This window comes from Phascolarctos cinereus, unplaced genomic scaffold (genome assembly GCF_003287225.1).
Source record: "Phascolarctos cinereus isolate Bilbo 61053 unplaced genomic scaffold, phaCin_HiC Scaffold_2;HRSCAF=192, whole genome shotgun sequence".
NCBI classification, from domain to species: Eukaryota; Metazoa; Chordata; class Mammalia; order Diprotodontia; family Phascolarctidae; genus Phascolarctos; species Phascolarctos cinereus.
The window spans coordinates 275,202,944-275,230,785 of NW_027555625.1; the positions used below are offsets into that span (position 1 = coordinate 275,202,944).

Sequence of the window (27,842 nt, forward strand, 5' to 3'; positions counted from 1 at the left end):
AGTAGTTCTCTTAGTCAGAGGTGGGGAAGGAAAAAAAAATTACTTCCTCTGCCTCCATTACCTCTTGAGGGTTAGGTTCCTCTTTGTGGGACTGCAGAACTAGCAACTCAGACTTTCAAGGTACCTAAGAGGCCCTGCCAATTTTTGCCCAGCCAATGGGTGCCTTTTCTAATTCAATTACAGATAGGTATTCACCCTTTTGAAGCAGATTACAAGGTGTTAGCACCTTGTTAACACATTAATATTTTGTCAGTTCTGCTTATAAATTTTACTTGCATTAATTGAGCTAGAAGCAGAGGAAGGAACCAATTTTCCCTCACATATCTTTTCCACTGTCAAATATGGAATTTGTCCCCAATAATTTACTAATTTATGTTCTTTAGTTTATCAAAAACTCTGTTATTATGTTCAATTGTTTATAATTCTGTTCCACTGATTCACTTGTCTGTTTTATAACAATGGTTAATGATTATTGCTTTATTGCACCATATGAGAACTTGAAGTGAAATTGAGAAGGTAGAAACTTAATAATGCCTCAAACCTAGGGAATTTGGCTTTGTGTGACTAATGAGTGAGTTCTTCACTGTGTACCACTTTTTAAAAACCGTGGCCATCATCAATGTTTAAATGATTAATACATTTTTTAAAATGTTGTTACTTTTCCAGAAACCCCAATGGTGAAGGCCTGCTAAAGTGGCCTGTATATGATGAGAATGAAGAGTATCTTCAAATTAACATCACCATGAAGACAGCCACAAAGCTAAAGGAAAAGGAACTGGCATTTTGAGTAAGCTCTTCTCAGAGAAGCCAGGTGGAGTGAAAAGAGAGATTACAGAGTTATAATTTGAAAAGGTCCATTATTTCTCTTTCACAAGAAGCCTCTATGAAACATGAAAACAGTATCTTTCAGAATTAAGATGGGTGTCTGGTTATTTTGTGTTTGGAGGACTTTTCAACATGAAGGTGGAGGGGACAAATGGAACCAGCCAGACATCAACATATTGGGCAATTATTAGGAGTTTAGGGCCCCACAGCTCTCACACAGTGGGACAACATACCATTGCTTTTTTTTGAGAATGCTTAGAAGAACCAGTTTTCCTTGGGTGGAGTTTGCTTATGGTTATGTTAAATGAAATCTACTTTATTTGTGATTCTTCCTAACTATGCCAGGATTTTAGTCTTATCCATGGAAATAAATAAGTCCACATTTGAAATAAAATTTAATGCATACATGAATTTTAATTAGGACCCCTCTCTACCACATTCTTTTTTGAGGATAAAGTGGAAGTTGAGACTTTCAAAGATACATCAAAGAATCTTTATCATACCATGTAACTCAACTTAATCAAAATATGTGCGTCCCATCTGCTTACACAATCCAACTTAAGTCCCTTGAAGGCATATGGATCACTCCTTGCCTATCATGCATCACCTTATTCTTTCTTTCCCTATATTATCTTTCTATCCTATTCCCCAAAACCCATAGAGACAGAGCTCTCATACTACATACCCTCACTAAGTCCTACAATCATTATGGCACACTAATGCTTAGCTTTCTACCTTTCTTCCTCTTTTTTTCTTCTGCTTCTTATTACTCTTCCTCTTCTTATTTCTGTTCCTCTATTTCAATTTTCCTTTCTATAACTTTTTTCTTCATTTTTATATTTTTTTCTGTTTTTCTTTAATCAATCAATAAACATTTATTAAACATCAATGATACATCAGGATGTATTTTGGATGCTATGGCTAGTAATAAAAGTCATTTCCAACCTAGGGAGCATACACACAGAGCCTTACTGGAAATGTACAAGGACCAAAAGGACAAGGTGACATTCCTTAAACTTTTGGAGGTAATGTACTACTATACACTGTGAAGGGATTCATGATTTCCTCATTAATCTATATGATATGCATAGTGAATATACTAATAATTTAGGTTCCTCAGCCTCATCTGCCTTGGGAGTCAGAAGCTTATAATGCAGCTTGAAATAAACAATCAAAACCTTAACAAAACTATCACAATCACTACTTTCCTAGGCCTGGATATGTTAAAGTGAAGTGAATCAAAGAATCCAAGATTGTAGAACCTGTTCCTGCCACAGAACTCTGGCCCTGTGCCTCACCAAGTAATGACCCCCAAAGACTTGAAACAATGCTGTTCCCACAGATTCCAGAGCACCTGTATTGTGGACTCATGGGCTTGTCATGGGAAACTACTCAGGCCCTAGAAATGATTGTTTTGTAATCCATTTCCTCTCCTTCCCCACTTTTGGTTTATGTACATAAGCTGTGCCTCTACTCCAGCATAGAGAGCATTCCTTACTCTGAAACTGATTAATTCAACCACTACTTGATTCCTGGCAGTCCTATCTCTAGGCCTGCTTTGTGCAGCTCTGAGTATTCACAGGTTAGAAAGTAGTCCTGTCCAGACTACTTTTAAAATCCTGTTAACACTACAATTTGTTGATCTTACATTGGGAAAACATTTTGGTGATTAATAAAATAAAAGGTCTATGACTGATGACCTTCTTTGGTTGCAGCTCTTCAGATAACATGTGATTTCATCAGGGAAGAAAGAATTTCATCTCACCTGACATAATAGTGTCCAAGGGATCCCCATTTTGAAAGTCAACTTAGGTGAAACAGCAACCACATTTGCTCTGAAATACACTGCTCCTTTTCACCAGCACTTGCATACTTTTGAGGACATGTTGATGCTGATAAGGTCAATGTTAAAGGAGGGAAACACAGGAGACACACTGGGCTGGTAGAGGCCTCAATAAAAGCAGAGCTGACTGAGTTGACTTTCTACATGGAAAGAGCTACAACTAAAGAGGATGTTGAGAAACATCAGAGAATTTAATCAAAGAGGAAGTCAGATATGTTTGGGTAAGTTAACTAAATGAGCCTTCCTCCAAACTCTCCTTTGGTACTTCCATCACAAGACAGACTGGGGTTGTGGAGTTGACTTGGGATAGGGATAGGTATTCTCATGTTTCTTAGGTCTAAATTTAACATACCTAAAACAAATTCATTACCTCCCAAAGTCACTTCCATCCTTTCAGTCATTTTGGTTTGCAACCACCAAATCATCCCTAACACTTGCTTCTCCCTTTACCTACCTTCCTACCCAATCGGTGACCAAGTACTGTTTATTTTGCTACCACAAAACATCTCTTGAAATTGATCCCCTTATCTTCCCTCCCATGACCATCAGCCTAGTTTATCTGCTCATATGCTTCACCCTAGGAAACAGATAGGTTTTCATCAATGGTAGTGACATTAAAGAACTGTCACCATCTGATGTTGTTTTGTAACAATCATAAGATCTTTCTGTCTTATTTGCAGCTGAAACTTCCTGTATTATTTTTTTTTTGCCCCCAATAGAATGTGAGCTCCTTAGAGCAGGGTCTATCTTGTTCATCTACATGAATCCCCAGGATGTAGCATAGTGCTTTGTACAGAGTAAGCTTTTATTTTCTTTCATTTATTGACTACTACACATCTAACTTCAGTTCTCTTTCCTGTACAAGCCATCTTTCTTAGTTGTCAAAAATAATCCTCACAAAGAGGCAAGTTACACTGCTCAAGAACCCTTCATTGATTCCCTATTGTTTTTAGGATAAAATACAAATTCTTCACCTTGGTGTTTAAAACCCTTTGCAATCTGACCCTAGGCCTATTTTTGTATGATTATTTCATATCGCTCCACTTTAAGTACTTTGCTTTCCAGACAAGTCAGTCTAATTGCAATTTCTGAACTTATTATTCCATCTCTCTTTTGTGCATTTGCACAGTCAATCCTGCATGCCATGAAGGCATTAAATCTTCATATTTCCCTTTTAGTATCCATATCTCCCTTCAGGGTTCAGGTCAAATACTGCCTTCTCTTAGTGCACTCTCCCTCCTCAAATTGTTAGGTTTAAACTTAGATTTACATAATGTATCCCCCCAGGAGACTTTTAAAAAATATAGATATTTATTCATTTCATTAAATATTTCCCAATTACATGCAAAAAAAAGTTAAGGCTCAGATTCCTAAAATCTAGCCACTGCTAAGATTCTTATTCTTATAATCTAGCCAATAGCTCATTAATTTTCAGATTCCTTAAGAGTCTGGCCAATATGCAGGATGTTCTAATAAACCCTGTCTTTGGTTAAAAGAAGGACTGAGTTGAATTCATTTGGGAAGGACTCACGTGTCGTGATTTTGTTGTCCCAGCACTCCTAAACCCCTACACCTCAATATTCTGGTGGTCCATACAGGGAAGCTACATAACCCCAAGTTTTTCTCCAACTAAGACTAACAGGTCTGTAAGCCTCCCACCCCTCTTTCTTGCCCTGCAGTTGGATTTGCTCTCCAAGCACCTAGGAAGGCTTGGAGGTGCTTTTCAGGAAGGCATACAGTTATGTGGCTATCTTGCACTCAGCCTGATGCTCTCAGGCTCTTGGTCCATTGGTTCAGTTTGAGGCCATGGACCTGGGTACACCCTCCGCAGCATAGAAGAAGAAGACAGACACCCTATCCAAAAGCCTATGCCCAATTCTGTCAATTCTCTAGGCACTAGGGAATTGGGAAAACTGCAGGTGCTTTTTGGTTCCCTGAGGCTTACTTGTTCCTTTCCCTGTAAACCCCTGGCTCCTCCTTCATGGAGTTTATGGGGACAAGTTAGAACAGCCAAAAACACGTTAGCACATTCTGGAGATTTTGTGATCAATCATTAAGGAGTTTTGAAAAACCTCTGTACAACCCTAGTCACTCCCTTTGCTTGAGTCATGAGGATATCTGTTAACTCTTCTCAAAGGAGAAAAGAGTTTCACCCTTTACTCCTCACCTTTTATTTTGCCCTCCCACACCTGGGGAAAGGAAAAGGAAGGAGGGTGGAGGGGCAGCAGCTACAGCATGGACTCCTCTGGTAATGGCCTTGCGCCCTGGGGTAACTTTTGCCTGGAAGCATCATCCAGGTTCAGCACATCCTACTCAAGGTAAAGAAGTTAGCCTCTGAACATGGGTAAGCATGGTCTTTTAAAAAAAATTTCATGTATTTATTTATTTATTTTGATTGATCAACAATCACTTCCATATGCTTTTGAGTTTCAACTTTTTCTCCACCTTCCTCCCCACGACAACAGCACACAATCCGATATAGGCTATATATGCACATTCTTATTAAATATGTTTTCAGATTAGTGATGTTATAAGTAAAAATTAGAACCAATAGGAACCACCAGAAAGAGGAAACAAAACTCAACAGAAGAGGGGAAAAAAATAGCAAATAGTATACTTCAATCTGCATTCAAATTTCACAGTTCTTTCTTTGGATGGGGATAGCATTTTTTGTCACGACACCTTTGCAGATGCCTTAGATCCTTGTTTTGCTGGGAAGGGTTAAGTTTATCAATATTAGTCATCACACGATGAGGATGTTATTGTGCACAATGTTCTCTTGGTTCTGCTCATTTCAATCAGCATCAGACCATACAAGTCTTTCCAGGTTTTTCTGAAGTTAGCCTGTTTATCATTTCTTATAGCAGAGTAGTGTTCTATTACATTCATAAAAAACAACTTGTTCAGCCATTCCCCAATTGATGGGCATCCTCTCAATTTCCAATTCCTTGCCACCACAAAAAGAGCTGCTATGAATATTTTTGTACATGTGGGTCCTTTTCCCATTTGTATGATCTCTTAGGGATATAGCCCTAGAAGTGCTATTCCTGGGTAAAAGGGTGTGCACATTTTTATAGTCTCTTGGGCATAGTTCCAAATTACTCTCCAGAATCGTCAGATCATTTCACAACTCCATCAACAATGCATTAGTGTTCCAATTTTCCCACATCTTCTCAAACACTTATCATTTTCCTGTTTTGTCATGGTAGGTGACCTTGGATTCTCATCCATTGCCAATGCCCATGATCCCTTCAGACTCTTCAGTTCTCTCAACAGAATGAATGGTCTTCTATATATGTGAAATTCTCATCTGTAAAAGTACAGAGAGCCATATTTTAAGAAAAAATATTTTCATAAAAGTTCTTCCAACTCACCTTGTTTGATTAAGGCATGACCAGAGAAATGGTTTTCAGGCATTCTTACTTGATTTCTTATCTAATTACCTGAGGGGCTAGATCAGAAGAACTCTTGAATTCCCTACCTGCTCAAGGAAACCACATTGTCAGATATTCCTGAGAATCTATCCTTGCAGAGAAAACAAAGGCAGGGGCCTGTGGTGTGTATATGCTTTGGTGCTCAGGAGAAACTGTGCTCTTGTCCCCATCCCTGAGAGAAGGGAGGCCGAACTCCTGAATTCTCCACCAAATAGGTCCATTTCTCAGGATTTCTCTGGCCTACTCAGTTGAAATCATCTGCCCACACACATTTAATTCTCCATCCACACATGCAGTATAAAATACAGCCTTAGAATATTTAACTAGATATGCTCCAGCCCCAAACAATTAAGTAAGACACGTTTGGGAAACTGAAGCAAAAGTGGTTTTCAGGGCTTAGAACACAACTTGGCTATATCAACAATACTCTGCTTTATGCATATGAGCTCAGTTGGTAAGGGGCTGGTGGGATTCTGGAGAATCTCAATTCTAGTGATATAGGTCAAGGTTCTAGCCAGGTTTCTTTAAGTAATGAAGGAATCATCTCCAGCTGGTTTGTGCAACAGCAATGAAGGGGCTGTTCCTAGATCAGTTCTAGGCCCATTGGCAATGTTTCCACCAAGCGCAAATATGATCCTAATTGCAGTTATATGAATGAACAATGCATTCTTATTTCCCCAGCTTCTATTCTGGAGCTGGGAATGGGTTGATGGCAGGGAAGGCCTGCTGACAGATTAGGTGTTCTCAAAAATAGTGAAAAAAAAGCATCTGTTATTCACAGGCCAGTTTTCTCCTTCAGAGGCCTAGCATGTAGGGAAAAATTGGGTAAGAGATCCTCATATGGTGACTCCTAGTTTTGCTCCAGGAGACTTTGTCATTATCTCAGTAACTATCCCAGCTTCAGTTTGCTCCTGGTATGAAAGGGAGTTCACTTAATCCATAAGAACATTGAGAGAAGGAACTGGAACAGCAGGTAAAGCATGATCTGCTCTTTATGTGAAGTTCTCTCATCCACCCTTTTTGTTTGTTTTCAAGGGAAGTATTAGGCCTGGATTCCCTGGGAGAACCCTTGGAGGTAAAAAAAAAAAAGCATTCTTGTTTTCTTAATTATAGGTTTTAAATCTTGGCTCCTTCAAGTGCTGATTAAAGACAGGAGGAAGCCCAGCATGAATTCTTTCAGTCCCATTCCTCCACTACCATCCTGTCTTCCTCTCTTACCTTGCCTCCTCCCCAACACACATACAATTAGCCACTGCTAAACATGCCCTTTTTTGAGGCTATGGTTGGTTTTGTCAGTTTCATAGTGGCCTCTAGGGAAACACATGAGCTGCACTGATGAATCCTTTCAGTAGCTCTGAGAAATAAGTCCAAGGCTTCAGGCAATCAGCTCTCTGTTAATACCCACCAGTTTGTGAGGTGAATACTTGTAACTGCTACAGAACCACTTTGCTTTGAAAGAAGTATTAATCCAGTGCCTTTTGCAAAACCATTTGCTGTGACTATCTCTTTTGAGACTCCAAACTTTTTTTTTCTTATCAATTTACCAATTAAACAGTTCATTTAGTAAACACAAATAAAAGTCCTGAGCTAGGTGGTGGAAATACAGAAAGGAACTAGACTTAGGATTTTATTGATTTGGGGCACTTCTGGGGGAGGAAATGCCCTCTGTACTATATAATGCATACACAAACATATACATACAGAGTCAATCTTTAATATTACCATGTTTTTTTTGTGTGATTTCAAGCATCAGTGTGATTTTATTAGTGACCTCATTTTCACATTAGCAGCTATGTGCAAGTAGAGAAAAAAAAATAAGAGGTGTGATGCTCGTAGATCTGTAGAGCAACAAACATTTCACTATTAGACATTTCATTGATCTTGTTCACCCTACCATTGTAAAGAGGTACAAAGTGCATTCCTTGAATATTTTCATTGTTTGCCTTTAAAACTCAAGTTTTGTGTTGCAGTTATTCCTCTAAAATAATGCCTTTGGGCTCTAAGCTGATGCCAAATTCTTTGAAGTCTTACCTTCTTCCAACAGCAGTGACTGAAGCCCCAGCAACCTTTCCCTTGGTTTTCAGAGTGCAGCCAAGGTAGAGAGGTTTACAGTAGTATAGAATATAATAGCACAGCCTTATACCACCATATGACACAGTGAAAGATAAGGTTCTTGTTAAAAAGTATTTTAGCTCAAAAAATTTTGTTAACTGTACTTTATTGTATTTATGGTACTATGGATTTCATGTGTTATGAAAAGTGAATATTGTTTGAAATTAAGGTTTTGTTTTGTTTTTATTGAGATGTTAGCGTGAAGGTCACAGAATTCTAGGGAATTACTGATGAGAAAAATGTTTTTCATGTTACCAATTTCATTTTGTGTACTGCATTTTATGGTTATTTAATATTTACTATGTTAGGAAAAGTTCATTTGATCAAAATTAATGTTTTGTTATAAAGAATTGCATGCAGGAGGAGGGGGTAATCAGAAGCAAACACTTTTGAGGAGGGACAGGGTCAAAGGAGAGAATAGAATAATTGGGGGGTGGGATGGAATTGAGTGAAATATAGTTAGTCTTTCACAACATGACTATTATGGAAGTATTTTACATGATTACACATATATAGACTATATCTATTTGCTTGCCCTCTCAGGGAGGGTGGGTGAGGAAGGAGGAAGGGAGAGAATTTGGAACTCAAAGTTTTAAAACTGAATGTTGGAAATTTTTTTGCATGAAACTGGGAAATAAGATACACAGGCAATGGGGCATAGAAATCTATCTTACCCTACAGGAAAATAGAAGGGGAAAGGGATCAGAAAAGGCATACAGGTACGAAGTGTAGATTAGGGGAAGGGATCAGAATGCATATCATTATGGAGGGGGGAGAAGGGGAGAGATGGGGAGTTGAACTCAAAATTTTGTGGAAGTGAATGTTGAAAACTAAAAATAAACAAATAAATTGGAAAAAACAATTGGATGCAGAAAAATATATTTTCAGCAATCTTTAGCAAAAAAAAATGACAGCTTTTGCTTTTGGTGGTCCTGGGAAACTAACTCCCTACTTCCCATAGGTTCAAGGTATCAACATTAGCATTTTTGACTTTTGTGCCATTTTCTAGAAAAGTTACCCTGTGAAAGTAGAGGATTAACTTTATAAATTTAATACAAGGCAATATATGTGTGTGTGTATAATCACATATTAATATTATCTATGTTCTATTATATTTTTATTTATTTTGTCAAATATTTCCTAATTATATTTTGATTTGGTTCTGGCTCCTTTTGTTTTTCACTTTTTATCTCTCAATTCCATGAGTTGGCAGCTGGAAATGTCTCTCTCTCTTATAATTAAGGAAAGTAGGGTTGAGTTTAGAGAGTAAGTGACTTGCTCACAATCACATGTCTAGGATGTGTTGGAGCCAGAACTTGAATCCAGGTCTGGCTCCAAATTCAGCAATCTTTTCATCTCCAAAGCAGTGCTTTATGAGTTTAGAAGAAGGAGAGATCTGTATAGGCAAATCAGGAAAGACTTTCTGGAGGGAGGTAGGGCTTGACTTGGTATTAGAGAGATGAAAAGACAGATAAAGAAGCACTGAGCCATAGGATGATCATCATCCTGCACAGCCATCCCAATCCTGACAGATTTGTTTTTATGCCCTAATTTTTAAAAACATTTTTTTTGCATGAAAATTAAAACAACTCTGAGGATTCACCTTATATCTATCAGATTAACAGAGATGACAAAAAAGGAAAACAACAGCATTGGAGGGACTGGGGGAAGACAAGTACTCTACTACATTTTTGGTGAAACTGCCACTTTGGAAATTATGTAATATTACAAATTATGTAGTATTATTGTGTCATTTGACATTATGAAACGGTTTCAGAGAAGCCTTACAAGACTTGTATAAACTGATGTGATGTAAAGCAGACTGAACAATTTAGAACAATTTATAAAATAAAAACAACTTGGAAAGATGTAAGATCTCTGATCAATGACAACAGTACTCCAAAGGACTGATGATGAAACATTCTACCCATCTCTTATCAGAGATAATAGAATGAAGGTGTAGAATGAAGCATTTATTTTTTGCACATGTCAAATAATAGATTCATTTTGCTTGCCTGTATGTTTTTTTTCTATAATGATTATTTTTCCATTTTTATTTGGGGAACAGAGGGAACTAGTGATAGTATTGCCAAAAGAAGAAGAAGAAGATGAGGAAGAAGAACAAGAAGAACAAGAACAAGAAGAAATGGAATAAAAGAGAGTCAAATGCAAAGAGGAAGTTCAGAGAGAAGCAGACAAGCAGAGTAGCTTTGAAAGTAACAAGTTAAACTTTTTTTTTAAAGCAAGTTGTATGTAGTAGAAACTTATAGTTTCACCTATGATCCTTTTTAAAATTCTACTTTGCATATGGAAATGCTCCTTTTGGGGCATTTGTCAAATTGAGAAAAAATAAGTATTTTGTTATGTTTATTCAATTTAACTTTTCCAAATGTGTCATTGTGTTGAAACAATTTTAATCTAGCTGAAAGTAATTAGCTTCACTGATGAACTGAGTATTTGTGAGTCACACACATCTCCTATTACTGATGGGGAAATCACTATTCTTCCAATCCCATAAATTCAAAACCTAAGAGTCATCCTTGTCTCTTCACTCTTACTCCCTTTATGCAATCAGTGAACAAGTCTGAAGAATTCTGCCTTCCTAACAGTTCTCTCTTGGGTATCTCGCTTTGGTAATGTCATAACTACACTAGCTTTCAAATATCCTTGTGTTTCAGAAGCCAAGAGGAATGCTTCCATGATGATCTTGGATAAATGCCAGCATAGTACCCCTGTATTATAGTTCATAGTAATGTCATCTATTTTTATTCGATTCTACTAAAGGAAAGCAGATGTTATTTATTTTTCAATCTTCTTCCAAAATTTCTTTCCTGTCTGGAGTCATTGATGGAGTATTTTTGCCAAAAAGTCCTGAAGAGCTCCTGGCTGAAAAGAAGTTCAATCGTGTTCGCTATATCATAGGAATTAACAATCATGAATTTGGCTGGATTCTTCCAACTGTGAGAACACTGTGTTTTTGTTTGTTTAAGTTTTTGGTTTTGTGTTTTCTGGAATCTCATGCTTCTCCTTCTGCAGTCTGCAGGACTAGGGCTTCCTTGTAATTTAATTGGAAAAATAATCTATAACTTGATCTAGAGATAATCTGCTGCAGGTTCTGAGCTAATTACAATAACTACCCCACCCCCACCCTCACATCGGCATCAAACTTCATTCCTCAATAGCTGCTCTAGGTAGCGGTAAAATTGTTGGAAAGGCAAACCTGGTATTTGGCACTTTCACTCATAGAATGGAATATTAAACCAAGAAGAAACTTTAGAGACCATCTAATCTGAATCTCTTATTTTTCATGTGGTAAAATTGAGACTCAGAGTGACAAGGTAAGTTAGTGGCATAGCTAGGATTAAAACCTGGGTCTTTCCCTGTTTTTTCTTATACCCTCTCTCCCACTGCCTCCTGCCCCAATATGGACACACAATCAGCTATCCAGTGATTTTATAGTCTTTTCCATCCAGTTCCTTTTAAGGGTTGGTAAATATTAGAGTCTCTCAGAGTTAGAACCAAAAGAGAATTTATCTTTTTTGATCTCTCTGCAGAATCTGACACCACTGATCCCTCTTTCCTGTAGATATCTCTCCTCGTCCCATTGTGCATGTGTGTGTGTGTGTGTGTGTGTGTGTGTGTGTGTGTTTGGTGTGACATTGGACTGCCTGTTGAACTACTCTTTCTTATTTGTATTCGGAGATTCATTATCCATGGTCTGCCCTAGTGCATGGGTATATCCTAGCAGTGGGTCTTCTCTTTTTCTTCATCTTCTTTTCTCTCAATAGTCAATGCAATCTTACCAGTTCCCATAGATTTAACTAATAGTTCTCTACAGATGGCTCCTGAGTCCACATATTCTCCTGAGTTCCAGTCCAACATCTTCACCTGGCTGATTCACATCTGCATCTGAATGTCTCATAAGCATCTCAAATCCAACGCATCTAAAGCAGAGCTATTTTTTCCCCTAAACTCAACCATCCCCTATTATTGGTGAGAGAAGCACAAGTTCAATCATATAAATTCAAAACCTAACAGTCATCCTTGTTTCTTCACTCTTACTTCCCTTATCCAAGGGTAAGGATAACAAGCCTCAAGAATTCTGCCTCTCCAACAATTCTCCCATGAGTATCTCTCCTTACTAATACCACAACCACCTTAGTCAAAGACATCATTGCCTATTACCTAGACCAGGCCAGCACAACATTCAGCCTAAGGATTTTGGGTGGCCCACAAAAAATGTAAAGGATGTAAAAAAAAGTAAAAAAGTAATGAGTGCTTTGTCCATGCCCCACTTAACCCACCTTCCACTAGTCACTATTGTGCCCATCATGTAACTTGGCAGGTGGGTTGCCACTGCGTACTCTCTCCTGTGTGTTACATGACCCACAGCAACCAACTATTCTCAGTCTGTCTCTAGTCTGGGAGAAGCAATTTCATGATAAATAAAAATCTCAAGTATAATTAATTGATATTAATTTAAATTTCCTTTTGTTAATATGGTTTATTTGCAAAATAATTTAATCATTTATTATACCTTTATTTGGAAAGAGAGCAGCTAAAAACCTCTCTGTGGCCCAAAGAAGTTTAGCCTATTTTAATTTTGGCCCCTATCTACTGCAAAGTTATACAGGTCTGGCCTAGACACTAATTTAATAGCCTTCTGATTGGTCCCCCTATATCCAGGATTTTCCCTTCTCTAATCTATCTTCCTCAAAGCTGCTAAATAGATATTTATAAAGTGAAAATCTAACCATGGAATTTCCCTATCTTGTAAGTTTCAATGACTTCCCAAAGCCTTTAGGATAAAATACAAACTCCTGGAGCATTTTAATTCCTTCATACTCTGATTCCAGCATATCTTTTCAAGTTAGCTATCCACTATTCTCTACACTGCACTTAAGCCAACTTGGCTGTTGATCCTGCATAATATTACATCTCTGGTCTCTGTGCCTTTGAAAAGCTTTACTTATTCCTGTCTCTCCCTAATCATCTCCACCTCTCAGGACCCCAGTTTCCTTAAAGACTCAGCTCAAATGCTACATCCTTCACTATGCCTTTCCTCATTAGTATCCTCCCCCAACCACTGTGTATTTTTGGACACATGCTTTATTTATGTACCTGTGTAAGTAAATAAAATATCAGCTACTACTGTTCTGGGTAAGGCAAATAAATCCCTAGGCCACTGTACTCTTCCCAGAGCTTGGCTCTGCTGTATGTATTCTATCTTCTGTATTTCCTGTGCTTGGTGTTTGTTGGACATCTGAAATCTTCAACAATCTCAGGCTCTCTTACAACACTTTTCTCAGCTGAAGTGTTACAGTGCTCTTTTCAGCAAGGGCCACAACCCTTAGCCTGAGACTGACAGAAGTCTCTCCCCTTTGATTCCTTCAGAGCTTTGGGTCTTAGTTTTGTGACGTCCAGGGAGGGGGTAGAGAGGTCTACTCATTTCTGACTGACCATTTTTTCTGCTTCAAAGATGGCTTCTCCCAGTGAGGAGTTCTGCCCTTACTTATGATCAGCCACCTTACAGTCCCCAGAGTCCAGTTCATGCAGATGAAAGGCTGGAAACAGAGCTTTTGAAATAGTCTGTGGTCTCAGGATAAATCCATTATCTTGATGGCTTCTTCACATGCTATTTTCACCTCCCACCCTATCCAAGTTGCAGAATGTTACCTTTACATCTGAAAGTCCTTCCCTTTACATTTAAGTTTCTCTGTCCTTATTCTATGTAATTGGTTTAAACAGGGGTATATGCATATATTTAAAATGAGGTCATTGAACAAGGAGATCTTAGAGGTTACTTCCAGCTCTAAATCCTTTTCTGAATTTATCTTCCCAAATTTAAATGGCTCATGTAAGAAGTAACTAGTTCATTCAATTAAATTTCTCAATGTTATTTATATTCTACTTGTGAACAATCTTATAATCTAAAGGAAACTCTAATGCCAGAATTTCAGGAATCACAGATGGTGTGTGGGAGACTTCTAAAGGCATTGCTAAAAGGACTGAAGATTCAGTTTCCCCCCTTACCTAGTTACCTAAGTAAACTCTGAGGAACAGTAATCTAGAAGCTTCATATTTTCTGATTATTTGGGCACCACAGAGATCTTCGTATTAATGGATATGCCTGTTGGCTGAGTAGAAGTGGGGCATTTGCTGTTCTCATACTTTTAAAAACATTTACCTGATTTCCACTTCAGATGTTTCCTAGGACATTTAATAAGCCAGGTAAATTCACTGATTAACTCAATTTAAGCCAAAATAAAATGAGTACTCTCCATGTTTGTTTCATAAAGCCTGCTTTATTTCATATGTTAATTGTTTTTTTTTTTATGTGAAATGATTGTTTTGTGCAGTTGATGAAGTTCCCTCTCTCAGAAGGCATACCGGACCAAGAAACAGCAATGGCACTGTTATGGCACTCCTACCCACTTGTTGTAAGACATGTAGAACTTTATGATGTCAGGGCCGGGAGGGAACTTAGACTTTGGAATGTCAGAGCTAGAAAGGATCATAGAATCCAATACATACATACATATATATATATATATATATATATATATATATATATATATATATATATATATATATATATATATATATATATATATATATATATATATATATATATATATATATATGTGTGTGTGTGTGTGTGTGTATGCATATACACACATACATATAAATATACGTATATAAATATATACATATATACATATATATATATATACACGCACACACACAGACACACAAACATATATGTATGTATATATATATATATATATATATATATATATATATATATATATATGTACCAGGGTTTAAATCAAAGAATTCTGACTCTTAATCCTACATGATTTTCAAGTCACTATGATGCCTAGCATCCTAAGGCAAAAAAAAAAATCACTCCAAAAGGCAGAATTTTACTCTACTTTGTATTTCCTTCCTTTGGTTAAGAACTAGAAAACTTAAGCTAATTTTCCTCACTGTAAGGCAGTGATCAGTAAAAGACTGCACGTAGTGAATTAATGAGGCCTTCTCCAATTCTTTTCTTCCTCTAAGATGGAAGTACTCTAATCCTTCTCTGAAGGACCTCCATATCACATTGTTTATATCTCTCTTATATACTTGCCACATTATGTTTGACTATAATCTCTTTGAGGAAAGGAATTCTGTCTTATTCACTTCTATAACTTCTAACATGCATACCATAGAAACATTATATAAGTGCATAAAATAGGATATCTCACATAAAATTTATAAATGTCTTTACAGAAACATAATGTAAGGTGAAACAGTATTTCAAAGGACATTTGGTTCAGTGGCAGTGTTATAAATGGGCATTGGCTAAATGATGTCATAACAAAGTACCATAACTTTATAGTGCAGGTTTGTTATGGTATAATGATGTTGTAAAAACGTGTTAATTGGTACAATCTTATGTGATGCATACTAGTTAATGAATGAATGCATGAAAAGCCAGTCATTTCTCCCTCTTTACTTCTTTGTTTATCATTTCAGAAAATCCACAAAGACCTTACTCCTGTTTTAACTAAGGAATATCTTGGAATGACAAATGATCCTATCGAAAGGAAAGACCTGTTTGCAAAATTGTTAGAAGACTTGGTATTTGGAATTCCATCTGTGAGGTTGGCTTGATTTCATATGGGTGAGTTCCTGAGTAATAGCAAGTAGTAACAGAGTCAACCTTATTCATCTCAATAATTAGGCAACAATGAATACTCAGTATTCAAACCCTACCCTGAGACAGAATAAATAAAAGACCTTCTTTTTAGTAAAAGAACATTAAGGCTTTCAGGGGCAAAGTGCCAAGATGATGTAATAGAAAAGCACTCAGCAGAGCTCTCCCAACATTCTTCTCCAAACAACTTTAAAATAATACCTCAAATTGAATTCTAGAGTGGCAGAGCCAAAAAAAAAAAAAAAAAAGGAAAAAAGGTCAGAGTGACACTTTCTTCCAGTCCAAAACAACATAAGAGGTTGGGAAAAGAGATCTGTGACATGGGGGAAGAGGCTGGCCTGGAGACCATGTGGATGAAACACTACCAGTTGGACTAGGTATTGGAGACAGAAGCAGCAGCAGCTTCAGGATATCCCAAGCCAGAGATGGTAAGGGGATCTGGCAAACGGTAAGAGATTGCATGGTACCTCTATGGTAGCACTACATACAGGACCAGATGTTGCTTGGCAACTCCATCGCACATACCCACTTCTGGGCCAAAGTTCAAGGGGCAGAGAGGAGCATTCTTAGCTAAAAGCGATTGGGGGCCCTAAGAGTCACTATCACTTTTGGCCCCAAGAGATCAGAGACCGAGACATGCAGTATCGTTTCTAGTCCCAAGGAAGGAGGGGCCCTGAGGATCAGTATTGATTGTAAAACCAAGGGATTAGGGGCCCTTCCTGGGTAAGAGAAAGGTGCAGACCAAGATGGCAACTACCACACCTCTCCCCAGATCATACCACCTTGAAAGCACCCCAAATTCCAGAACTAGCTATGAAAACAGTAGTGTGAAAAAGCCTGAAGTTTGAAAAAGAGCACATCCCAACTCTCATGCTTAGAATAGAGCCCAACATTAACAAAAAATTCCAAATCAAGAAATAGGGTTGAAAAAGGAGCAAACAACAAAAAAAGGACTTGACCATAAAAAGCTACTAAGGTGATACAGAAGATCAAAACACAAATCTAGAAGAGACAATGAAATCATAATAACTACAAGCAAAGCTGTAGAGGGGAAAAATGTAAATTGGACATAAGCCCAACAAAAATTCTTGAAAATCTATTTTTTTTCAAAATCAGAGTGGTAGAGAAAGACGATAGGTAAAAAAAATGAAAGTAAAGGGAAAAATATTAAAGGAAAATTAACAACTTGGTAAAAGAGGCAGAAAAATAACCTAAAGAAAGGTCAACTAGGTTGTTCAGTGGATAGAACAGAAGTCAGTAGGATCTGAGTTCAAATCCAGCCTCAGACCAAACACTTGACACTTATTAGCTGTGTGACCCTAGGCAAGTCATTTAACCCCAATTGCCTAAAAAAAGTAGAATTGGCCAAATGGAAAAAGAGGCTACACAATATCACTGAAGAAAATAATTATTTAAAAATTACAATTGGCCAAAGAGAGCTCATGACTCCATGAGACATCAAGAAACAATTTTAAAACAAATTCAAAAGAATAGAAAAATGGAAGAAAAGGTAAAATATGTATTTGGAAAGGTACCTGACCTGGACAATATATTGAGGAGAGCTAATTTAAGAATTATTGGGCTACAATACCTGACAGTTCTACCTGTTAATTTATTTATTCAGTACTGTACAAATCAAACTACCAAAAGTTATTTTGTAGAGCTAGAAAAAAAAGTAGCAAAATTCATCTGGAAAAATGAAAGGTCAAGAATATTAAGAGAATCAATGAAAAAAAATGTGAAGGAAGGCAGCCCACCAGTACCAGATTTCAAATTATATTACAAAATGGTAATGATTAAAATAATCTGGTATGTGATAAAAAAAATAGTAGAGGATAAATAGAAGAGATTAGATACACAATACACAGTAGTAAATGACTATAGTAATCTAGTGTTTGATAAAACAAGAACTCAATGTTTGACCAAAATATTTTGGAAAAACTAGAAAGCGGTTTGGCAGAAAGTAAACATAGACCAACATCTTACACTTTATACCAAGATAAGATAAAAATGAATAGGTGATTTAGACATAAAGGGTAATATCCTAAGTAAATTAGGAGAGCATCAAAAAGTGTAGCTGTCAGATCTATGGATAATGGAAGAGTTTATGACAAAGCAAGAGACAGAGAGGATCGCAATAAGTAAAATGGATAATTTTGATGACATGAAATTAAAAAGCTTTTGCATAAACAGAACTAATTCTGGCAAAATTAGAAGAAAAAGAGGAAAGTGGAAGGAAATTGCAATTAGTTTTTTCTGATAAAGGTCTCATTTCTCAAATATATTGGGAACTGAGTCAAATTCATAAAAATGAGATTCATTCTCTTATTGATAAATGGTTAAAGGATATGAATAGGCAATTTTTAGAAGAAAAAAAATTAAAGCTATCAATAGTCACAAGAAAAATGCTCTAAATTACTATTGATTAGAGAAATACAAATTAAAACATCTCTAAGACACCTCACATCCCCAGAATGGCTAACATGACAGAAAAACAAAATGATGAATTCTAGAGAGGACGTAGAAAAATTGGAACACTAATGCACTGTACGTGGAGTTGTGAATTGGTCCAACTATTCTGGCGAACCATTTGGAACTATGCCCAAAAGATCATAAAACTATGTGTGCCCTTTGATATAGCCATACCACTACTAGGTCTATATCTCCAAGAGATCAAAGAAAAGGAAAAATGGTGCATTTGTACAAAAATAATAATAGCCACTCTTTGTGTGGTGGCAAAGAATAGAAATTGAAGGGATAGAACTCATGCAAACTGAAGTGAGCAGAACCTGGAGAACATTGCATACAGTAACAGCGATATTATAAAGATGATAGACTGTGAAAGATTTAGCTGCTATGATCAAGACAATAATCCAATGCAATTCTAAAGTAATTGAAGAAAAATGTTATCTACCTCCAGAGAAAGAACTGATGAACTCTGAATGCAGATTGAATCATACTTTTTAAACTCTCTTTATTTTCATGATTTTATTATGTTTGTGTTTCCTTTTTCAACATGGCTAATATGGAAATGTATATATTTGCATGACCTCACATATGTAATCAAAATCAAAGTGTTTCCCTTCTCATGGAGGGAGGAAGGTTAGGAGGGAGATAATTTGGAATTCAAAAGTTTAAAACATGACTGTTAAAATGTTTTCACATGCAATTGGGAAATATTTAATGAAATATAAAAATAATTTCAGAAAAGAGTAATAGGTTCAGAGAATCTGATTCAAATTCTGATTCTACTATTTTTTATTAGGACACAGGGCAATATGTTTTTTGATGTAGTGGACAGGAACAGCTTTTGAGCACAGGACACTGTTTGACCTAAATAGGCCACACTAGAATTTCAGATTGTGAATCCATTAGTTTGCTTTGATTCATTGAAAATTCTAGATTAAAAAAAGGTATAGATATATTTTATTTTTATATATTCTTGACGTCCTAATATGTTGCTTTTGTGATATAGCGTACTTATCCTAGACTATAGGTCTGACTAGGTAATCTCCCTATTCAGTAAACTGCAGCAACTACCAATTAACTCCAGGGTCAGATATTACAGTTATTCCCCCAAGGCCACAAAGCTAGTCAGTGTGACCAGCATAGAAGAATAAGAAGGAACAGTCAGATATAAAGAACTAGAAGACAGCAGTGTCACTAAAACCTTGAGAAGACGTTTTCCAAGAAAAGAAGACAATCAACAGTGTCAAATGCTATAGAGATAGCAAGGAAGATCAAGAATGAGAAAAGGCCAGTTCTCATAGGTAGTTGAGAGAACATTCAGAACTTCGGAAAGGGCAGTTTCAGTTAAATCATGAGGTTGGAAGCCAGATTGTACAATGTTTAGAAAAGAATGAAAGGAAGGGAAATGGAGGCATTGATTGCAGTCTTCTTTCTCAAGGACTTCAGTCATGCAGGAGTAGACAGATATAGGATGATAGCTACTGAGAATGATCAGATTGCATGAGATTTTAGTTTTTAAGGATGGGAGAGACATGGACATATTGGAAGATGAGAGTGGGGATAAAAGTAGGAGGCAATTTGCTTGAGAATTTTGAAGGAGTGGAATCAAGGGTGCATGTAAAGGAATTTGCCATGGCAAGAAGAACCTCTTCTTCATCTGAGAGCAGAGTGAAGGAGAAGTGGAAGGAGATTTTCAAGTGATGTGAGACATAAGAAGAAATGGAGAAGGGAAGAGCTCCTGACAAATATTCTCAATATTTTTCAGTGAAGCCAGAGTCAAGGTCTTCAGATGAATGTGTGGGAGGCTTGAGGAGAGATAAGAATGTTGGGATAATGAATCAACAGAATCCAGACAAAGAATGTTTGCCTTAATGAAATGAGGGCCTGGTTAAGTTAACAGAACGTTTAATTCCATTATATTCTGTGCTGGTCATACCATACGTAGAGTACGTGTTCATTTCTGGGTGCCACAGTAGGAAGGACATTAATAAATTGGAGAACATTCCAGAAATGACAATGAACATTGTGAAATAAATCAAATCTAAACTATGTGAAAATAAGTTAAAAAAAAACAACTGGTGATTTTATCCTGGGGAAGAGAAGGTTCAGGAAATACATGATATCTCTCTGCAAGTATTTAAAGAGGTATCTTGGTGGAGGAGGGGAGGCAAGGATTAAGCTTGTTCTGTGTATCTGCAAAGGGAAGAGTTGAGAGTAAGGGATTGATTACAAAAAGGGAATATTAGGTTTAATGTAAAAAAAAAGAACTGCTTATATATAGGTAGATAACCTACTCAGAGTTATAAACTAGTGGAATGAATGGGCTGTCATGAAAAGTAGTGGTGTCCCCTTACTGAAGGTCTTCAAGCAGCTGATGGTTGCTCATGCGTTGGTTAGGCTGTTGTGGGATTCTTTTTCAGGGATAGGCTGGACTAGAAAGCTCCTGAGGTTTCTTTCGGCTATGAACTTCTGTGGAACTTTAATTCATCTTGGGGTATAATAATGTTACCATGTGCTTAGGAATAAGGAACCATCTGATGGAAATGAGGGAAGACTGGACTAAATGGTCCTGGACAACTAAGATTCTGTGATCAAGGCTGCAGATCTTTTACTGAATTGAAGATGGTATTCAACATTAGGAAAATTATGTCTATCAGTACCAGCTATCACTCTGTATATCTCTGTCAGCTCCTCTAGTTCTCTTATATACCCAGAATTTAAGGTCCCCTATTAATTAAATTAACATAAGAACTCAGAGCAAAATTCTTTCGTATTTACCAAGCATCCTGTAGGGACTCCCTTGCAAGTAAGTATATCTGAGGTAGAAAACTTGATATACTGAATTTTCCACTCTTCTTTCTTTCAGCATCAGGTGCACCCACATACATGTATGAATTTCAGCATTGGCCAAACTTCTCAACCAACCTGAAACCAGAGACAGTGAAGGCAGACCATGGGGATGAAATTCTTTATGTCGTTGGGACTCCATTTTTGTTTTCTTTTGTTTTTTTTTAATATAAATTTATTTATTTTTAGTTTTCAACATTCACTTCCACAAGTTTTTGAGTTCCAAATTTTCACCCCATCTCCCCCTTGCCCCCACCCCCAGATGGCATGCATTCTGAATATCCCTTCCCCTACTCTGTCCTCTCTTCTATCTCTCTCCCCTTCTCTTATCCCCTTCCCCTTCTATTTTCCTGTAGGGCAGGATAGACTTCTGTACCCCATTTCCTATATTTATTTCCCAAGAGCATGTGAAAACATTTTTTTTAAACATATGTTTTTAAAACTTTAGGTTTCAAATTTTCTCTCTTCCTCCCTCCCCACCCACCCTCATTGAAAAGGCAAGCAACTCAATATAAGTTGTACATGTGCAGTTATGCAAAACACGTCCATAGTAGACATGTTGTGAAAAACTAACTCTATTTCCCTTAATCCTATCCTGCCCTCCCATTTATTCTATTCTTTCTTTTGATCCTGTATTCCTCAGAAGTATTTACTTCTGATTAACCCCTTTCGCAATCTGCCCTCCTCTCTATCATTCCCCTGCTCTCTTGTCCCCTTCCCCCCCCCCATTTTCCTGTAGGGTAAGACAGATTTCCATACCCAATTGAATGTGTATGTTATTCCCTCCTTAAGCCAAATCCTATGAGAATAAGATTCACTCATTCCCTCTCACCTTCCCCTGTTTCCCCTTCCACTGTAAGAGACTTTTCTGTTGTTTTTTTTTTGTGAGATAATTTACCCCATTCTACCTCTCCCTTTCTTCTTCTCCTAATATAATCCTCTCTCATCCCTTAATTTTATTCTCCAGATATGACCCTCTAATCTTCAACTCACCCTGTGCCCTCTATCTGTCTATCTACATATACATACATATAATTTTTTCCCTCCAACTACCCTGATACTGACAAAGGTCTCATGAGTTATAAATATCATCTTTCCATGCAGGAATGTAAACAGTTCAATCTTAATAAGTCTCTTATGATTTCTCTTTCCTGTTTACCTCTTCATGTTCCACTTGAGTCCTGTATTTGAAAGTCAAATTTTCTATTCAGCTCTGGTCTTTTCATCAGAATGCTTGAAAGTCCTCTATTTCACTGAATGACCATTTTTTCCCCTGAAGGATTATACTCAGTTTTGCTGGGTAGGTGATTCTTGGTTGTAATCCTATCTCCTTTGCCCTCCGGAATATTATATTCCATGCCCTACGGTCCTTTAATGTAGAAGCTGCTAAATCTTGTGTTATCCTGATTGTGTTTCCACAGTACTTGAACTGTTTCCTTCTGGCAGCTTGTAATATTTTCTCCTTGACCTGGGAACTCTGGAATTTGGCTACAATATTCCTAGGAGTTTTCCTTTGGGGATCTCTTTCAGGAGGAGATCTGTGGATTCTTTCAATTTCTATTTTGCCCTCTGGTTCTAATATATCAGGGCAGTTTTCCTTGATAATTTCTTGAAAGATGATGTCTAGGCTCTTTTTTTGATCATGGCTTTCAGATAGTCCAATAATTTTTAAATTCTCTCTCCTGGATCTATTTTCCAGGTCAGTTGTTTTTCCAATGAGATATTTCACATTGTTTTCTAATTTTTCATTCTTTTGGATTTGTTCTACTGTGTCTTGATTTCTCATAAAGTCACTATCTTCCAATTGCTCTATTCTAATTTTTAAGGAAGTATTTTCTTCAGTAAGCTTTTGGACTTCCTTTTCCATTGGCCAATTTTTCTTTTTAGGGCATTTTTCTCCTCATTGGCTTTTTGGACCTCTTTTGCCATTTGGGTTAGGCTATTTTTTAAGGTGTTATTTTCTTCAGTATTTTTTTGGGTCTCCTTTAGCATCACTCTCAGTTTTTCCTCTACTTCTCTAACTTGCTTCTCAAAATCATTTTTGAGCTCTTCCATGGCCTGGGACCAATTCATATTTTTCTTGGAGGCTTTGGATGTAGGGGCTTTGACTTTGTTGTCTTCTTCTGGTTGTATATTTTGGTCTTCTTTTTCACCAAAGTAAGATAATATAGTCTGACTCTTTTTGTGCTGCTTGCTCATGATCCCGGCCAATTACTTGAGTTTTAAACTCTTTGTTAAGGTACGAATCTGCTTCCAATGTGGAGAATGTACTGTCCCAAGCTTCGGGGGGTTTGTACAGCTGTTTTCAGAGATACTTGTAGGGACCTGTAAATTTTCAGTTCTTCCAAGGTGGTATGATAAGGGGCCAGGTGTTTACTCCTTTCCTGGCCTGCGACTATAAGTACTCCTTTCTGTCCTGTAACTGTGAGGAGGGCCTTCTCTCCACAATCACTACAAGCTCCACCACACCAGCACTCCTCCTCACCCCAGCACCGCTGCCCAGAACTGTGGCCCAGATCCAAACATGGGCAAAGCAAGAGATTCCTGCCTCAGCACTGGCAAAGAGATCCCTGCAATCCCTCTCTGATCAGCCACTGGATTCCCCCTCAGTCTGTGGGCCGGAAGCTCGGGAAGCAGCTGCCCCCCACAGGGCCACGCTCTTAGGGAATGGAGCTGAAATGCCGCCTTCCTTTCTCAGGCACCACAGAAACAGACTTTTCCCACTGACCTTCTAAGTTGTCTTTGGCATTTGTGGATTGAGGAGTCTGGAAACCTCCACAGCTGCCCGTCATTCAGTCCTCTGAGGCCTGCTCCAGGTTTGCTGCAGCCTGCGCACCCATGCTGTGCTGCGCTGTGCTCCCAGCCCGGCGGGACACACCTTTCTGATCAATCATCCATGTTGTCTTGGGCTGTAAATTTGTTTCACTCTGTTTTTTTGTGGTTTCTGCTGCTTCAGAATTTGTTTAGATCCATTTTTTATGAGTATTTGAAGGGGTTTGGAGGAGAGCTCAAGCAAGTCACTGCTTTCACTCCGCCATCTTGCCTCTGCCCCTGGGATTCCATTTTTGAAAGGTGATTGATCTCTTCTTGCTATAAAAACCTTATCAAAATATTACTTACTGGTTATTTGGAAAATAATATTTAACTTAAACAATTCCTTAACCCTTTTAATTTACCAATCATCTCACTTGATTCTCACAGCATCTCCTATGAAGCAGAAAATCAAGTGAAGTCAATAAGAATTTAAGTACTTAGTATGTGCCAGGCACTGTGCTGAGCACTGAGGGGAGCATGGAGATGGAAGGATGTAAAGTAAGGTGAAAGACAGCCCCTGCTCTCAAAGAGCTAACAGTTTCATAGGGGAAACAACATGCAAATTATTATATTCAAACTAGATAGATAGATAGATAGATGGACAGATAGAGTAAATTACAGATAATCATCTCAGAGAGAAAGCACATAGACTAAGGAGGAGCAGGAAAGGCTTCTTTCAGAAGGTGGAATTTTTACTGAGACTTGAAGGAAGCCAGTGAAGCCAAAGCAGTTATCAGGAGTGCGAGAATTTAAATTATGGGAGGGGAACCGTCAGTGAAAATGCACTGTTGGGTGAGATGGTATTGTGCAAGGAACAGTAAGGAGGTCAGTGTCACTGGATCATAGAGAAAACAGGGGTGGGTGAGTGGGGGGAGATTTAGGTATAAAAGAAACTGGAAAGCTAAGAGTTGGCTGGGCAATGAAGGTTTTAAATGCCAAACAAAGGATTTTTATATTGATCTTGGACATGATAGAAAGCAATTAAAGTTTCTTAAATGGGAATGGTTATTAGCTATTCCCCCCAGATAAGGAAACAGGCCCTGAGAAATGACACGCATTCCCTAAATTTAGTGGCAGAACCAGAACTAAAATGAAGATCTTTTGGCTCCCTACGCCCCTTCCCAGGATTCTTTCACTAGGCAATGTATCCTAAGCTTTATGTGTCATCACTGAACAAGGGTTTCTTCTTACCACAAGGAGTAAATGGCATTTGGGGCTAAACTGATGGAATCGTAGTGTATAGAATTAGTGAGATGATAATATTCTTATAATGTTCTTTGTTTTGATGGTATCTGGCATATTGCGTTCAGGTCTGGTACCATATTTTGAAAAGACATTGACAAGCTGTAGAACATCCAGGGGAAAGGAACCAGGAGAGTGAGGGGCCTTTAGACTTTGTCATATGAGCAATGCTTGAAGGAAACAAACAGGATATTTAACCTGAAGAGGAGAAGACTTTGCAGGATCGGACAGCTTTGTCAAGGATTTGAAGAATTAACCTTGCTCTGCTTGGGTAGACCTAGGAGCTGTGCATGAAAGTTATAGAGAGAGATGAACTTCAGCTTGATGTGAAGAAAATTTCTTAATAATTAGAAATGTCCCAGAGTGTCCTTCTGTTTCATGAGATCAAAGGCTGAGGGCAGCTTGGTGGTGCAGTAGATGAGCACTGGCCCTGGAGTCAGGAAGACCTGAATTTAAATCTGACCCAGATACTTACTAACTGTGTGACCCTGGGTAAGTCACTTAACTCTATTTGTCTCAGTTTCCTCATCTGCAAAATGAGCTGGAGAAAGAAATGGCAAGCTACTTCAGCATCTTTGCCAAGAAAACCCCAAATGGCTTCTTGATGAGTTGGACATAACTGAAATGATAACAACAACAGCAACCACAACAAAGCAAAGGCTGAATGGCCACTTGTTAAGAATGTTGTAGGAGGGATTCCTGTTGAGGATTGGATGGACTAGGTATCCTTCATCCAAAGTTCATCTTAATTCTAATTCCAATTATGAGAGCATTCTCGGTGAAAGAATATCATGAACAATCAATAAATCAATAAGCATTTATTGAAGGTCTGGGCACCGAAGTAGGCACTTGGGGTCGAAGAAAAAAATAAGCTTATATCCTGTCACTAGAGTATTCACATAGCTCTACCTCTTGGGCCTAGCTTTCACTGATAGTCTGCCCTGCTTTAGAGGCTCCTCATAGTAACATGGACACAGGAAAGATATACTTTAGAGGAGTCTCTGTGCCACAGAATCAAAATGCTAATCAGTGTGTTCAAGGTTAATTTATATGATGGCCATGTAACAGCAACCCTTGCGTCTAGGGGTTTTGGTCTAACCCAGGGTTGGGCAACCTGTGGCCTGAAGGCCACATGTGGCCTTCTAGATACTTAAGTGTGGCCTTTTGATTGAATCCAAATTTTACAGAACAAAGCAGTTTGTTAAGGAGGTATAATACCACTTGTGGCCTGAAGGCCGCAGGTTCCCCACCCCTGCTCTATGCACTGGATGCCCATTTTCCTTTCAAGCACAGCCAGTTCTGGCCACCTTTATTGGGCTTCCTGAGGATTTCTACATATTTCCGCCTCTGAGAGAAAATCTGAATGCAGACCACCTTGACATTTTAATTGCTACTCTCAGCAAAGGCTTTGAGGTTTAATGTTTAACACAATGGATCCCTAGGCCTTAGATACAAGCTGGAAGTGGTGTAACATAACAAATGGATTTGGAGTCAGAAGACCTAAGAAGACATCAAATCTAAGCTTTGCTGCTTATTAGATATATGACCTTGGACAAGTCACTTACTCTTTAGCCTCATTATCTACAAAATAAAGGGGAGGGGTCCTAGGCCAAGGGTGGGGAATCTGCAGCCTCAAGGCCACATGTGGCCCTCTAGGTCCTCAAGTATGGCCCTTTGACTATCAAAGATCTAGATGGTTCCTGTAAGTAAAATTTTATGATCCTTGATACTATTTATTAGTATTCATTCTCCTTTCCAAAATCTCTCTCCTGCTAAGCTATTGCTTATCCCTGAAATTCCACCATTAGAGACTAATTCCTTTACAATTGGTTCCTTCTCTTTAAATACATATGCACATGACATGGCATCTATTAGATGTTATTTGATTATTTCTTAAAATTACTTCTAGAGAAAAGAAAGGTAAAATCTTGGTGGGATTAGCAAAAAAAAAGTTAAAGAAATAAAGAGGTATTGGGTCATAGCAATACCTGGGCAGGACACACCAGGATGTATGCAACATTGTAAAGTGCAGGAGTATGGGAAAACTCACAAGTGGGAGTAGGTGTGAAAGGAGTATGAGATGGGCACTGAGCATATAGCTCCCAATTTTATGCCTAAAAATATTCTAGTCACATTCTAATATCTTCAATTCTCATTTTCAGCAGACTCATCAGAGGAGGAGAAGAAACTTAGCAGGACTGTGATGAAATACTCGGCTAACTTTGCTAAGAATGGGTAAGACTGGTAACACAGGGGAGCTACTAGGGATTTTTCCTTTAGTATGTTTTGTAGGTATCTCTCCTTTTTTTTTTTTAACCACCACCACTGATTCAATGAGTATTTTCATTTTTAAAATATTGAATTTTTTTTCAGAAACCCTAATGGGGAAGGACTGCCAAAGTGGCCTGGCTATAATCAGAATGAAGGTTGCCTCCAAATTAACATCACCCCCAAAGCAGCCAAAAATCTGAAGGAGAAAGAAGTAGAATTTTGGACTGAGGTCATATCAAAGGAGACAGCTGGGGTGAAGAGAGAATACGTTGAGCTTTAA

The 27,842-nt window shown here is 37.9% G+C and overlaps 1 protein-coding gene across 1 annotated transcript in view; it reads left to right on the forward strand.

The window, feature by feature from the left end:
• LOC110207508 (liver carboxylesterase 1-like) overlaps positions 1 to 27,842 on the forward strand; it is a 71,531-nt gene extending 43,689 nt beyond the window's left edge. The window contains 4 exon segments of the mRNA XM_020985202.2: positions 21,255 to 21,381; positions 24,862 to 24,866; positions 27,454 to 27,526; positions 27,665 to 27,842. Coding sequence (XP_020840861.2) covers positions 21,255 to 21,381; positions 24,862 to 24,866; positions 27,454 to 27,526; positions 27,665 to 27,842 — 383 coding nt within the window.